The following is a 17,084-nucleotide window of genomic DNA, read 5'->3' as shown; positions in this document are numbered from 1 at the left end:
CAAAAATGTATTTATATCCCAAATCTTAACCTATTCCTTTGTTTTGTGTTTTCTTCTTGCTTAAGAAAGTCATCCTCAGCTTAATTTCACACACTATAATTTACAGTTTCAATCTTGAATGCATTGAGATTTATTTTTGCATATTGTACAGGGTGGAAGTCTAAATTTATTTTCTTTCAGGTGCGTAGTCAAGTATACCAGCACCATTTATTAAATAAAACATCCTTTTCCAAAATGAATTAAAATTACACTTAAATATTACTCTGGACCAGGCAGCATTCTAAACACTTTTCATGTATTCATTCATTTAAGAATCATGACAACCCTATGAGCTAGGCACTGTTATTATTTACATTTTACAATGAGAAACACACATGGCAAAGTTAAGAATGTTTCCTCAAATCAGAATATTAGGAAGTGGCAAAGATTTGATTTGAAGCCAGGAATAATGACTCCAGATCACAGTTCTCTTAACGCCTAAGTGATACTACCTTTCTTAATGTATAATAAAATAAATTTTCATATATACTTGGATTTCTGAAATCTCTATTATGTTTCACTGACTATATCTGTTTGTGTTAGTACCACATTCCTTTTATGATGATAGCTTTATAGTAAATTTTAATACTGAGTGAAGTATGTCATCCCACAAAATATTATTTTTCTTGATATTCTTTTATTAATAGCCTTATGGTAATTCTTAGGCACTTATTCTTCATAGAATATTAAAATCGCTTGCCTTTGTTTCTCTCTCAAAACCAAAAAATTTGGAAGAAAATTAAAATTACAATACATTTGCATTTTAATTTAAAAGTATTGCTATTTCTATATTTAATTGTCTCTTCCAAAATTATTTTAAGTCTATTCATTAAGGAAGTGTTTTATGTACTTATCTGAAAATTGTACATTCTCTTGATAGGGATTCTATGTATTTTTGGTTCAGTTTATTCTTGGGAAATTTTGAAGATTCTTGGGAAATTTTGAAGATATCAATGTATACGACATACACTAAGAAACTACACTCAAATGTTAGCGAATTTTTAATATTAGCATTTCATAAGGCTCTTCTTAGTAGTAAGCAAAGTACATAAACTCTAATGTATATAATAAAATCAGTAAGTTCACTTAAAAAGGACATTTGGATTTCACTATTTTTCTAGAACTTTCTTAAATACACTTATAAAGAACACTATCTTGACATTTCACACACATACACATGTTGAAGGAAATGAAAATTAATTTTGATATTTTGGTGGAGAATTATGATAATTCTTGAGACAAGAGATAAGAGCTTGACTGGCTTTCACACTGTGTTCTGAGTAAAACAGAAGTCTAATGAAGAAGCCTGTGTCCCTTTAACTTAACCTCTTTATTCAATACAGAAACACATAAATACAGAGAACAAACTGGTGTTGCCAGAAAGGAGGGGAGGAAGGATAGGTGAAATAGGTGAAGAGGATTAAGAGTTACAGACTCCCAGTTACAAAATAAATTAAGTCACAGAGATGAAAAGTACAGCACAGGGAATAGGGTCAATAATATTGTAATAACATTATGTGGTGACAGAAAGTAACTACACCTTTCATGGAATTGTTGAATCACCATGTTGCACACCTAAAACTAATTTAACATTGTATGTCAACCAAACTTAAGTAATAAAAATTAAAAAAAAAACCTTTATCCAGTTGGTTTATATTTTTAGAGAACTTACGTTCAAAATTTCATTTGAAGAGATTTTCAAAAATAAAGTTTTAAACATATAGCTGTAAGCCTATTCTTCCTAATACTAGTCATTCAACAAATATTTATTGAGAACCTATCATGTTCCAGATTACTGCTTCTGATGCATGAGAGAATAAAACAAAGATCCCTGTAATCATGCAACTTACTTTCTAGGAAAGTGAGAAAGACAACACACAGTAAGTATGACAATACACAAAGTATATGGTATTCTATGAGGTGATGGAAAAAAGAAACAGGAATACTGGGAGCAGGGGGAGGCCAGTTTGCAGTATTATATGGGGTAGTCACGTAGGCCTTATTGAGAAGGTTTAATCTGAACTAAGACTTGAGGGCTATTAAGGTGTTAGTCAAGTAGATCTTGGAGATAAAATAATTTCATGCAGAATGAAAAGCAAGAGCTAAATACTGAGGCGAGAGCATGCCTAATGCCTGCAATGAAAAGCAAGCAGGTAAATTTGGCTGGGGCGGAATGAGTAGGGAGGTGAGGTAGGAAATGAAGTGAAAGAGCTAATGTAGTGAGGGATAGATCTTCCAAGCTAATGGGTGTCGTTTTGGGGATTTTGGTTTTTATTGAGTGAAATGGGAAACGATTATAGGTATAGGCAAAGGAAAAAATAATCTGACACATTTTAAAAGAAATACAGACTTTATGGAGAACAGACTTTTGGAGAGCAAGGGTAGAAAGGCAGGAAACCCTATATGGAATCTGTTGCAATAATTCAGACTTGGACTAGGGTAGCAGCAGATGTAATGAGAAGTGATTAAGATTCTACATCCTTTAGTAAAGGTAGAGTCACTACTGTTTCTTACAGGAACTGGACTTAGAATACAAAAGAGATGAGGGTGAATCCAAGATTTCTGTTCTGAGCAAGTGGATGTATGGCACTGTCTTCTACTGAGATGGTAAAGGCTGATATAGATGGAACAGGTTTGGGGTAGTTTTTTGGATTGTTGAATTTAAGAGGTCTATTAGATATGCAAATGGAAACTGCTGCACAGGAAACTGAATATAGTCTATAGTTTCACTGTCAAATCTGGATTAGAGATAAGTATGAACCCAAGTTATGTGGAACCTGAATCATACAATTTTAAGGGACATCTTTGGGAAATACATTCAAAATTATGAACATAAAAAAATTATGAACATAAAATTAGGTACAGTGCCTTGTAGTAAGCTTGAGGAGGTGAGAAATCTTAAGGCTTAAGCTTCATAGGTTCATAGTAAACCCGTCTCGCACTAAAGACATAAATTTTGCAGACTGTCAGCATATGGTATTAGATAAGGAGAAAGAAAAGTATAAATCCAGAAGTCATTTCAAGTATTAAGATGTGGAGCACTCCCAACATTAAGTGGGATGAGGGGAGGAACTAGCAGAGGATTCTGAGACAAAGCACATGGTATGATGCAGAAGACAAATCATGAGTGTGCAGTATCCTGGACGCCAAGTAAAGAAGACATACCAAGGAAGTGATAAATTATGACAAATACTGCTGATAGGCCAAGTAACATGTGCACTGAGAACAGACAACTGGAATTAGCAGTGTGGTCATCACTGGCATCCTTGTCAAACACAGTATTGGTGGAATGGTGGAGGAAAAAAATCTTGCTGGAGTAGATTTAAGAAAGAATGCGAAGAGAGATATTAGAAAACAGTAGAGAAAATTTATGAATCTTGCTACAGAGGAGTATAAGGAGAGCAGCAATGTACTGTATGGTGACTAACATGACATAATAAAAAAAATATAAAATAAAATCCAGCAAGCTAAGCACAACTAAGCAACCCATAAAAAAAAAAAAAAAAAAAAAAAAAAAAAAAAGGAGAGGGGCATTAGTTGATGCCAGGAGTGGGATTGAAAGAAGTTTTGTTTTGTCTTTTAAGATGGGAGAAAAAACAGATATATGTATGCTGGTGGGAATGATTCCACAGAAAAAAAAACTTGAAAGATAAAGGAGAAAGAAGGAAGAACTGCTGAAGGGATGTCCTTGAGTAAAGGAAGAAGGATGAGATTTAATGTATAACTGAAATTACTGGCTTTAGGTAGGAGAAGGTAAGATAATACAAGAAAATGTAGAATATGTGGGTAAAATACTGGCTCACTGAAGTAGGAAGTAAGGTCATCAGTTGGGAGTGAGGAGGGAGTAAGAGATATTGGAAGGTTTGATATGGGAATTCTTAGATGGCCCCATGATCTCTGCCTCCTTGGTGCTACTTTTTGTGCAATTCTCTCCATTTGAATGTGGGTGAAAATTGTGACTTGATTCTAATCAACAGAATGTGTCAAAAAGATGGAATGTCAGTACTGTGATTAAGTTATGTTGTATGGCAAAGGAGGTGAGAAGTCGCTCCTGTGATTAGGTTCAATATATAAGACTCCATCTTGCTAGCACACACTGGAGAAAGATTCTCCTGCTGGCTTTGCAAGATGCAAAAAGTCAGGGTGCAAAGTGCCTACTGGAGAGAGGGTCATAATGCAGGGAACTTGGGCAGCCTCTAGAATCTGAGGGTTGCCTCTTGCCAACAGACAGTTAAGAAGTCAGCACCCTCAGCCACACAACTGCAAGGAACTGAATGCTGCAATCAATCTGGATCCCCTTAGAAGGGGATTAGGCTCCAGTCAAGTTTCTAGATAAGAATGCACTCCATTCCATCTGATACTTTGCAGTTTTGTGAGACCACGAACAGAGAACTCAGTGAAGCAGTGCCTGGATTCTTGACTACGGAAACTATAAGATAATAAATGGGTGCTGTTTGAACCACTGCGTAATATGTTACACAGCAAAAGAAAACTAATACAGGGTTGAAAGAAGAGAACTTATAAAATAGCTATCTAGAAAGTAAAAAAGTGAAAGGGCTTATGACTGTTTGGAAGAATTAAGGGTCCATTTGAGAACTACAGTCATGAATTTGAAGAAAGACCAGCTGAGTTTTACCTGTGTTTTCCTGTAACCACAGCAAGGGTGCTATATATGAGTTACCTATTTTCATGTTTTATTATATTTTGGTATATGATTTCAAATTCATCAGTGAATAAGTAAATGTCTATAAAGCACATATTTCTGCAATCATTATTTTTCCTTTTTTTCTTCATGAAATTTAAGAAGAATCCCAGGAGAGCTAAGAACCAGGAACCTAAAATTAAAGCTGGAATTTAATTTTTGGCACCATTGACTGATTAACAAAAACATTTTGTTGAATTTTGAAGTAACTGAAAAATTTAGTATCAATAACTTAGAACAGATGATCAAACCCAACTAATTGTTTTTTATTTTGTTTTTAAGGTTTTTGAAAACACATTGCTTAAAGAATCTAATTATATTTGTCATATCTTTATATTTGCTTCATAGGTAAAATTCCATATGTAAGAAATTTCAAAGTTGCACCTTGCAATATGCGACACATGCAAAAAACAGTCCAAGTTGGAAAACGATTAGCCCTACTAACTTTTCTTTCTCATTAAGGAAATAACAGTACTTTGCTTTATCATTAGACAACATACAACTTAGTATTCTCACTAGTGAAGAAAATAACTGTAGAGTAGTTTAAACTATCTAGAAAAAGAATAGAGAGACTTTGATTACAGAAATATTTTGGAGTTAAAAAAGCAGCAAGCAACACTAGTATCTTGGAATTCTTAGAATTCTTCATTTTCAAAAGCTCTATGCTATGCTATTTGCCATCTTAAAGAATACTTTCTTTTTTGTATCACTTGAAAGATACTTCAGAACAAAATAAATTAAATAAACATAACCTAACATTTATGGTTAACATTACATTCTAGATACTGTACTGTTCAAGAACAATGAATTTATTTCATTCTTCAACCCTATGAGATGCTTAGTATTTGAATTTCACAAAAGAGAAAACTGAAACCCAATTTACTCAGCAAGTAAGTGCCAGAACAAGGATTTGATCATAGGCAATTGGCACCAGTCTTGACTTATAACCACCTTTCTGTAGGACTTCTTATATGATAGTCCTTCAATTTTCAGGGGGAAATTATTATAGACCAACAACACTGTAGATATAGTCTGCCACTCTGACCTGTGGAAATAGTCTGACCTGTAGAAACATGAGGGTAGAAAAAGTAAAATTTAGTATGTACTGAAACATGTAATCATTTTTAAAAGAATAGAACAATTTTTAATGTTGAAACTGCAATAAAACTTACTCCTTGGTATATTTTCTGTGCTTTTTACTTTTGGGTTTTCTGAATATTAATAGTCCCTTAGCCCTTTTTATCACATTATTCTGATAATGTGACATCACTGTAACACAGATAAACTATTCTGGAAATAGAACTCAATCATAACTCATTTAGCTGTTATTGATGAAAATAACACAAATAGTTGTCTGGGCATATTTTATATTGGTTTATAAAAGTTCACAAGGAGAAAGTTTATAGTTTTAACAGCAGAGGGTATCATATTAGCTGTAACACATGAAAATAATTTTCTTAGAGGTTTAAAAGTTCATTTTAATTATGGAGATTTTAAGATGATCATATTAGAACCCATTTTTCTATCTTGGTTACCCTTACAGATCTAAGCTAATATAGTGTGAATTTGAATTCATTGGGAAATACTGAGGGAATAAAATGATCACAAACTACTAATAACATAAGGATGGATGATGACTACAATTCCTTTAATAAATTTAAAAATCTTGTTTTGTTCTTCTTGTATATCTTGCCTCATGTTATCCAGGAGATATTATGCTTGTTTGTATAAAAACAGAAGAAACCAGAATATAAATAAAATATATTTAACAACTATAACTGAGTATAGTGGACAAACCACAAAACCACAAGGAATTATTATTTCAAATATTAGAAAAAGAATTGGTAGAAGTGGATATAGTAAATATCTAGAGGGCAAAAATATTAGCAGACTTCAACGTATAAACTAGCCTTTTTAAGAAATCATTTAATAAAAATTCACATGTTCATATGAAATAAATAAAAGAAAACACAAATCTAACTTCAAAGACAAAATTACTGAGATAGGTTTTCTTTCCAGATCCAAGATTTTTTACATTGTTCATTGAAAAAAATCATTAGTTTTGTTTTTATTGCTGCTGCACTGATTTGTCTTGTTTTTGTTTGGAAAGGAAAGAATGATAAAGTACAAGAGAAATATTTAAAAAATAAAGTTAGTTGTTGTTCCAATAGTTTTCTATAACATGTAGCTAAAGTTCACTTAAGAGATAAGGTAGATGAGTAAAAATGTATAAACACTTTTTTTAACCTCATGCATTAATATTACAAGCTTTGTTCCCATTTTATGTCATACCATTTCCTTCAATGAGAGGTGCTGGGATTCATCACTAGAGATATATGTAGTATTTTAACCAAGTTATTGGGACTAAAATGAGAGTATTACAGTTTTGTCTAAAGGGAATGCTACTGCATAAAATGAAAATCAAGCTCCTACTATAGAATAACATTGTACCCTATGTTAGTTTTGCTTCCAGTTATTATTTTAACATTTTTCCTGAGGTTGCAAAAGTATTAGACTCAATAACTAAGCAAAATAATTCTGACAGCCTTATATTAGATTACATGCAAAAGGCACATTTAATATAGTTAGCAAATATAGTTTAAAATTAATAAGGTCAACTATATAAAAAATATATTAAAAAGATTAGCTTTTGTTTAATAATTGAATAATCCCATAAGGCCTTGTATTAGTGGAAAAGTAGAAATATTAAAGAAAATAACATCTCTCACCTAAATGAAGCTCAACTCAGACAAAATGAAAATGTGTTTAATCATTTTAATGAATATATTTTCAACATTTGTCAAGTACAGTATGGCTCTGAATTACATAAGATATTTTAGATGAATTATTTAAATGTGCCAAAAATAACTACATATTTGAAAAATGACCTACAAATATTCAGTACCAAAACAATCATCAAATCAAACTAATATATTTCTAATTGCAAAGTCTGCCACTGCACTAAAGAAAATGGTCATATTAAATTAGAAGACCATATCATTTCCTAAGTTGTATAACAGAAATAAAATTATCACAAACACCAATTTTTAGTTATTTTTAGATTGCTAGAAATGTTTTTCATTGAAAGTTGAAAATTGTTTACATAGTAAGGCATGTCTGAAATAAAAAACAAATGAAAATGCATTCACTTTTAAAGATATACCTTTGCTCAATAAGTCATATTTATACATTTTTTTACATATATGATATTCTTAACTTATATACTAATAATCCTAAGAAGAACCAATAATGGAGATTATAGACAGTGACTCAATAAATAACACGCAGAGCTCCAGAAAGTCATAATTTTAAGGGAAAAACCCCAAATTCGAGAAGTCTACCATCTGAATATTTTTTTCTTATCTAAAGTTAAAAAACTGCATATAAATATTCAGGAATAATCGATCTTTCTTTCTCAGGTTATTTGGAATCTGACCATGGTGCACATATGTGAATGAACGAATACATCCTTAACCCACCATTATCCTTCTCTCCAGTGTGCAGGCAATCACCCGTGAAAAGTATGGTGTAGATGACAGGATGATACTGTACCTGATTAGCTCTGGAGGTGGTCATGGGGTCAGATGGAGAGGACTTGGTGGTAGTTGGGGAAGATGGCAATGTCTGGGAACAAAGCAGTTCAGGAGCAAATCAACCTTTAAAAGCCTTAAACTGATCATTTAAATAAAACAAAATAAAATAAAATGTAATATAACGAGAACAAAATCCTAGGAACAAATTTTTCTCCTACTCATTCAAATTTAATGGAATTTAAGATCAACTAAGTAACTAATGCATGTAAATATGCATGCATAAGCATGTAAAAATAAATTCATGACTTGAAATCATGATGGTGACAGATACAAAATCCACATGAGCATTAAAGGCATCCTGACCATATTCATGAATAGTAGTCTCTTTTCTTTCCCTCGTGTTTGCTTGGGGGAAAAGAGATGTCAAACAAAAATTCAAGAAATTCAATGAGTAAGACTGAAAGAGTCGTTTTCCTATCAATGAATACAGTCGGGGATTGGAAGAAGTGGTGAAATGAAGTTTACTTTGGTATAAAAGCATCCACCTACTTAATATGTTGAACATCACCAACAAGTTGATTCCACATGAATTTAGGGATCCATACTTAAAAGCAACTAAATTTGTAGTTCTGAGTTCTTAAATCACATTATCTTCTAAAATATTAATTTTTAACAAATTTAGAGCCCGTCTGAAAATGTAAACATTAACCTCATATTAATAAACAAGTAACTAATAGCATTTTAACAAATTGCCATAATATTTTTATCATTTCTGTTGAAGACTAAAAATTTAAGATGTATTGTAGCATTATCAGCCTCTGTTGAAAATAAGCATGAAAATATTAGGAATCATATTTATTGTTCACTTCATTCTGAAATGCTTCTACATACTATATATAAAATATGTTGTATGAGACCATAATATACTTGTTGAACAATCCATTAATATATTTTAAAAACTTCTCAAGTCTAATAGAATAACCTTGAAGTGTAAGATGTTAAACTTTTCTTTTTTAAAAAAATATATTTTCACTTAGCAAATAGCATTGCTTAAGTAGCTCTCTCAATAGATAATATTTCCTAATAGGTGAAATGGGATAGTTTTATAGTACAGACACAATTCTATGTGGACATTTTGTTTTATATTAATAAATATGCATCAAAATTACTCAGATATGAGCAAAAGCATAACTTTAAAGGTTCAGCAGTGTCTGGAAAAGCAGATAAAATTACTTCATAAAATCACATTTCTTCATTTGAGATTTCAAAAGTTCTGATTTGGGTAGAACAAAACAGTTAAGCATAAAAGAAAGGATAGGAAATTCACAGGCTTCTACTTAACTTACTGTTCTCCAGTAACAAAGTAAGATTCGTTCTAACATCAAATCATGTTATAAATAGTTCACGCCTCAAGTGATTCTTGGTTCTTCCAAATTAAAACCTAAAATACTTTGAGGAAAACTACACTTCATGTTGAGTTATACCAAGGTTTTTGTTAAATCATATTTTAAAAGGGGACAGGAGCTACATTCAGAAGTAAAACCTCATAAAAGAAGAAACAAAATCTTCAAATCTTTTGTTTTCTGTTTTCACTTTTTGTAATAAATTCCCGCCACTTCTCCAGAGAGACTTTCACTTTCAGTTATTAAAAATTGCTCTAATATTTTCTTTTCACACAATTCTATGCTGGAACATATATTATTGACTTCATGTTACTATATGATGAATAGTAAAGATTTTATTTTCCCACCTCTGGTTACGACTGTTATTACAGAGAATTCCTGGGAGTAGTTAACATATATTTAAAAATCTGTTCTGTACGTATCTCAGATTATGAGGTTGCTGATGAACAGACGTGAAATAAATCTAGAGGTCATTTCTCCCCAGATAGGTTAGAATTTAAGTTCATTAACCTACAGAAGCCCTAAATATGTGTTGGGTTCTTGTATTGCCATCGGGTAAAATCAACCTGAAGTACCATAGGTTCACAAGGACATCCACCTTGCCCTGGATATGAATTCTCAATAAGGTACTAAAACACTGCAAAGAATGATGTGGAAAAAGTAGTAATATCAAGTGGCTCAGAATTTGTAGTCACTTAGATTAATATTATCTTCTGTCAATTTATTCAATCCCTTTCTTTTTGCTTGGCATATATATGAAATATTGGACATGTATTAGTAACTGATACAACTCATAGTTACATCATTGCCCTTAATAATTCTGACGCTATTTATTTCTCACAGAAACAAAAAACAATAACTTTAAACTTCAGGGAAAATATTAATGTGTTTAAATTATTAAAATTTGCTTATCAGATATCATAATCTGATTAAGAAATGAAAGTTTAATATTTCAAATAAACTGGCGAAAATCATATAAATCTGAGCTTCAAGGGATAAGATTATCAAAATATCACAATAAATTGTTTCTAAATATATTTTCTTCATTTAAATTCCTAGAATAATGAATACATAATGAAATAAACACATAATGAGTTTTGTAGCTATTATTCACATAGTTTAAACACAAAATGTCTCCTCCCTTTACCAACTTGTTATAGCAATAAAAAGATTCCAGAAAGTTTTCATTTTGGTTGATTTTGTAAAGTACTAGCTACAAAAAATTGTTCTAACAAATAGATAAGTGTAAATATATTACAATAAGGCCTTTAATTAAAAATGTTTATTAATTAGATTAATGAAACAGCTTTGATAGTTTTCTGAACAACAGAAATAGAACCAAAGAATCTATAAGAAATATTTCAATGTACAATATAATGTATGATATGTTTGTCTCCCTATATTTTATAAACAAAACATTTACTTCTACTTACTACAAAGATTTAAAATTTAGTGGTCTCAAGTTAAAAATCATTTAGTAAAATTTCTGTTACACATCATGAAGATGTAACTAACTGAATATCCATATAAGCAACAGTATATTAAAATATTTATTATAAAAAACATGAACAAAGGACAGTCTCCTCTAAAAATGCTTTCTTTACATTTATGAAATAGTGATTGTGAAGGACAGTCATTTTTTAAGCACAATTTTATCTTTCAAATGGAAAAGTATAATATGTTTTTATTTACATGAACTGACTAGCTGTTTAAGAATTCTGCTTTAAAGATTGAAGGCTGAATTACTTGTTGCAGAAAAATTTGAAGTATTTTACAATTTCAAAATAGCAGATCCTTTGAAATAGTTTTAAAATATTCATGATTTAACAATAGACATTTAGTTAAATGTAGATATAATTAGCCTTCTGGGAATAAGAACTAGAAAGTAATTACAAATTGTAAAATGCATTCTTGTTAGCAAGTGACAGTTTTGCTGGACCAGAAAATATTACTATAAATAAACTCTAATATCCACAGCTTACCTCCAAGCAAATCTACAGTAACAGACTGTCAAGAACCTCTGATATTTATAGATATAGTGAGAACAGCAGTAAACAACAAATCTCAATTGTAATTCAAAATCTATTACTAGCTGAGTAATACTCAAGTAATCACCTTCACAAACCTGTGTTTCGAGTTCTGTTAAATAAATCTGTATAGGGCTCTATTAAAAAAGAAAGGATAAAATGTGTGAATATGTAACTGTCCTCTTTGGTTTTTCATTGTGCCAAGTATCCTCCCCTTCTTCCAATGTCTGAGCTATCTGGAACCCCTCAGCACTAGTATAAACTCATGTTGTCCAATTTACACAGGTCTTTCAGAATTTATTCTTATTCCATAGCTTACTTTCCTTATAATTGCTATCCTGTACCTTTATCATTTTCTTCAATCCTTCAATCCCATGTATTTTATCTACCTTTCAACTGATAGTCTTTATTACCTGAAAGAAATCATGATTTTTCAGAATGAACTTCCTTACTTACTACAATTGACTACATCTGAACTTCTTCCATTTTCCAAACTACCTTTTTCTCCATCTTCTTATTCTTTTCATTATAGACAAAACTGTATACTCAGACCTCCCACCCTTCATAGGTTAGGACCTTAACACCCTAAATATTAACTTTCTACCACTCCTGAGACATCTTGTACCCTCAAAGTAATCTCATCTCTAATTTCTCTGCCTTTTCAAGCTCCTTTTTATTCTTCAACACAAGCCATTCCCTCTTATGTGAGCCTCCCTTAGCTAACTTGTATTTTACTTCTTTGTATATCCAAAATTCCAAATCAGCATTTCTACCCTTCATACCATTTTTTCTCCTTACCTAACTGGACTGTTAACTTTTAGGAAATAATATTAGTAGGAAATAATGACTTTGCTCTCACCATGTGATTAACACTAGCTTTTAAATCACCAATAATTTCCTATTTAAAAAAATCATTCTTGTATTTTTCTCTGGGTATTTGATCCTTTTTAGCAACTTTCCTTAAACTTTCCCTCCTTATCACAGGGAGTACTACTGATTTCCTTTTTATCTTTATCATTAATAAAGAGCACTTGCTAAGAACCAGGTATAGTTCTACTCAGTTAATACAATATCCCTATGAAATAGATTATTATTACTAGTCCCATGTTATAGGTAAAGAAGTTGAGGTACAGAGAAGCAAAACAACTCACTCAAAGGTACACAGCTGGTCAAATAAAGAGCCAGGAATTGAACCTGGGCAGTCCTGCTCCAGATCCTATGCACTTAACTACACTAGACTATAATGCCGCTGACATACTTTTCTTGGTAACTGCTTCTTTATCTCATTTTTTGCTTTTTTTCTCTTCTCCTACTATGAAGATGGTAGGTGAAATTATCGCCTTGAATGTAATTAAGGATCTATATTTTCAGTTTTACATTCTCACCTGTACTTCTATAAAAGACTACTTCAAGAGAAAAGCATACTACTTACAACTTATTCAATCTGTCTGCAACACATAAAAAATATTATCTCAAAGAGGCACCTAACTAAAATTCACTTACTGCTTTCTAGGCTTTTCCATTCTGCTTGGCTCAAAACCATATATAACCATTTTTCATTCTTTTCTCACCATTTTGGAACTACAATAAATCAGTCTCAAAGCCTTACAGATTTTACTTAGAAATATCTTTCAACTTCAGGTATTTGTCTCAACTTCACTACCAAAAGAGATTAGGTGTTTGTTATCTTCTTAAAATATTGCATCGTCTCTTAACTTTACCCTGACCCAAGATATTCTATTTTAAATGAGGTTCTCTTCTTGGATAAACTTGTTCCAGACACTGAAAAGTCCCCAAAGAGAGACATCTTTTGGATTTCGTTTTATCAGCATTGCTCAAAATTGGAGGCCATATAGCCTAGTGTTAAGATCAATTACCAGTTACATTTCCTTGGGTAAGTTACTCAATTCCTTTAAACATCAGCTTCCATAAGTATAACATGGATTCTGTACTCTTTCACTGCTTCACAGATTTTTGTGAAGATGGATAAAATGTGAGACTACATGTAAAGTGCCTAGCACAATGGCTGGCACAGAAACAATAAACACCATAGATAGCACTATTATAATATTACTCATCCTTCATTCTTGACCACCAAACCTTTATTTATTTAGCCTGACAAAGCTTAACATTCCTTAGATTTGTGAGTGTTACATGAAAGAAGTTTAGAAAATATTATCTTACAAACCTTCAAACCTAAAGATCTGCATAGTAGATCACTCAGCTAATTGTCATAGTTCTCTTCTCCAACCAATAGTTGAACCTACAGGCAGCCTAAGAGTCGGTCTGGATTTTTATCACAGAAGGTAACAAAATGCAGAGGTGCCTCCTTTTGTTCTAACTGTCCAGAGAAATGAAAAGAGCCCTTTTGGGAAATATTAGGAAGTATCCATAGTCTACAGACTGCCCCTTGGCCAGACACCCAAGGCTCTCTATTATCTGGTCCCACCCTATCTGTCTAACATTAATTTCCTCTAAACTCCAACCCAAAAGTTCCATTTCTGTTACGAGAGTCTCCCTACTATTCAACCACAACATCTTTCTCCTCAAATCCATATTGTTTCACATGTCTAAAATAACTTTTTTCTTTCTTCTCCTCTAATTAGGAAATTCCTATATAATCTTCAAGGCCCGGTTCAAATCTTCACCCATTTTATAAAACCAAATGTCATTCTTGCCTACATTTCTTTCACACGCCTCTGAACTTTTATAGTACATTGTTTATATTGTACTTTAGGTATATAATACGGTTTGACATTTTTATAAGTTATTTTAATCATTTATGATTTCTCCCAAACTAGTTTTAGAGAGCAAGGGCTACAATTTAATATATCTTGCAATTCAGGAAGAAGGAATTTAATAAATTCATGACAGAATGGATGAATAGTGAACACATTATGTGCTATTTTTGCCAATTTTTCATGACAGAAGTAAAACTCTTTGACTAAGATTTCTTATATCTTCATTTGATTTTTTTAAACATAAGAGAATGCTCTAAATGCCTATAGCTGCTTCGCTCTTAATTTGGCTTTTCTTAAGAATACATCTGAGCCAGAAGGGAAAAAAACTGCTGAAAATCTGTAACAGACAAAAGAAGTTAACAAATGCTAACTATATGACTGATTTGCGGTTCCTACCTTGTTTTAGGGTTTATTGTATTGACTCATTATGTATAGACAACTATATTTAGAGAAGGATTTGAGGGACTTAAAAGAAGAAAAGTTTCAATAATCCTAGGAGGGGAAAAAAGTATCATGCTGAAAATACAAAAAGATGGAAATGGGTAAATGTGTATTAAACAATCTGGGCTAAAGATGTGCTCCAGGAATCAGAACTTCTACAAACAGGGTTTAAATTATTTGAAGATCACTGAATGTCTCTGCTATTTGTGTGTCCTGAACATAAGAAATAGTATGTTCTATGCTATAATTAATGTGTTTAACTTTGGTTTATTGGCTCTTGCTGCATATCAGTTTCTCAGTATACTGACTTGTAAAATAAGCACAGTGATATTAGGTACTTAATAATAATAATAATAACAACCTTACTAATCCTAATAAGATTATAGGACAGAGACTACAATATTTAGATTATTCAATACCTGTTAATTATTATTACTATTATCATTTGAATATATAAAGTATTGGAATTCCTCTATTAGCAAATACATATTTTTAAAATAAAACAGTAACAACAAAAAACATTTGAGAGGGAACATCTAATATCTGAAGTTGGATGTAAGGCTGTCATGCTAGATTTCATCATTCCACTATACGAAAGACCTGCAAGACCAGTTTGCACTATTTTCCTAAGAAACTATATTTGTTTGAGCACTCATTCACTCAATAAGGGTAGGTTTCATTTGGGCAGAATGTTCTGGTTCATGCAATTTATTCAGTTACCAACGGTATATATACATATATATATATGTATATATCAGAATATAATACTCTGTTAAAAGTCCATAACATATGGTTTGAAATTATAACTTTTAAAGCAACTTTTATTTGTTTAGAACTAACTTTGATTTCCTATTTTAAGTCCAAGTTACATACAAATTATACATTTTTAGGAGGCAAGACCTTAAAATTATCAATCATAAAAAACAATAGACATGCAGTAATAAACATTAAGAAAATCTATAACTTCATATTCAACATGAATTCATTTCTATGCAGAAGTTATATTTTCTAGCTGTCTCATTTTTTAAAATCCTAATTTTATTCTTTGTACAATTTAACTAAAAGAAAATTCTAAAAAGATGTTTTAAAGAAATTGTTTTTAAAATTAACTTCAGGACTAAATAAAGCCCAAAGCAGAGATAAATGTTATCAGTTAAAGGAAACACCACCATTTAAAAGAAATCTTACTGTGATTCTATGTATTATAATCTACAACATATATAAATATCATATGAAATTTTTTTATATATTCTAGAGCAGTTTATTTTGGACATATTATTTGATGATGGATAACCAGCATTTTCAGAAATAAAATTGTGGTCATTTAAATTTATATGCTTTACTTAATATTTGGAGAAAAACCCAACAAAAAATCTTACACTGTTAAAATACAAAACTTAGAACATAAAAAACTCTGTTGATCAATAATATGCTGGAAATATTTTTGATCTTTTTTCCAGATTTTTCAAGTAAAATTTTCAATTTTTACATTTACAACAAAAGGGTTTAAGGGTTAAATATATTGTCCTACTGGATTTAGTGTACTTGTCTGATAATTTTTTAAAATGATGCTCTAATTGCATACATTATTGATTACATGAAAATATTAAAATCAACAATAATTTTAATTCCATCAATATCTACAAGGCTTACAAATGAATGCAAATACACAAAAGTCAATCACTATTTTTTTTAACACTTATCTTGAATTTAAATAACATTATCTGAACAAGGCAAGTAAAAATAAACCAAACATTTTCAAATTCTGGTTTTCATCAATCTGTAATGGTCCTATATATATGATAGCCTTCAAATTTCATATTGCATAGAGAAAAATCAGAATTTTAACAATGATTCATATTCCATTATTTGATGGTACTAATTATTATTATAAAAATAATTAATAATTCATATCCTTGTCCTAAATATACCACCAGTGATATCATACTACTCAAACTACACTGTATATTTTACTTTTTAAAAAATCAAGATGTTCACTCTTATCTCAAATTTTTGAAGTTTTCTCACAGAAGTTATAAAAGAAAAGAGAGAAGTAATAGGCTGGAGTAAGGCAGAAAGTCAATAAATCCTACACTTTAGGGCCAATTCTGTAAGGTCTTAGCCCTGGGTGATTTTAACCCAGAAGTCTTTAACTAAACTCATAGTTTTAGAATCTGACCACCTCTAGAGTCCTGGGG

General features: G+C 31.2%; 1 protein-coding gene across 5 annotated transcripts in view; it reads right to left on the bottom strand.

Annotated features, from left to right (window-relative positions):
* NOVA1 (NOVA alternative splicing regulator 1) overlaps positions 1 to 17,084 on the bottom strand; it is a 148,590-nt gene that overhangs the window by 15,985 nt on the left and 115,521 nt on the right. For 3 of the 5 annotated variants that reach the window (XM_028114867.1, XM_028114868.1, XM_028114870.1), the window contains exon 4: positions 8,294 to 8,365. The exons of the other annotated variants lie outside the window; for them this stretch is intronic. In XM_028114867.1, the coding sequence (XP_027970668.1) occupies positions 8,294 to 8,365 (72 nt within the window). The remainder of the gene's footprint in view (positions 1 to 8,293; positions 8,366 to 17,084) is intronic. 5 annotated transcript variants of the gene reach the window in all.

This window comes from Eumetopias jubatus, unplaced genomic scaffold (assembly GCF_037043125.1).
Source record: "Eumetopias jubatus isolate StellerSeaLion01/CBP00866 unplaced genomic scaffold, mEumJub1_p1.0 scaffold_7, whole genome shotgun sequence".
NCBI classification, from domain to species: domain Eukaryota; kingdom Metazoa; phylum Chordata; class Mammalia; order Carnivora; family Otariidae; genus Eumetopias; species Eumetopias jubatus.
The sequence above is the reverse complement of the archived record's forward strand: the minus strand, read 5'-3'. Positions and strand labels throughout refer to the sequence as shown.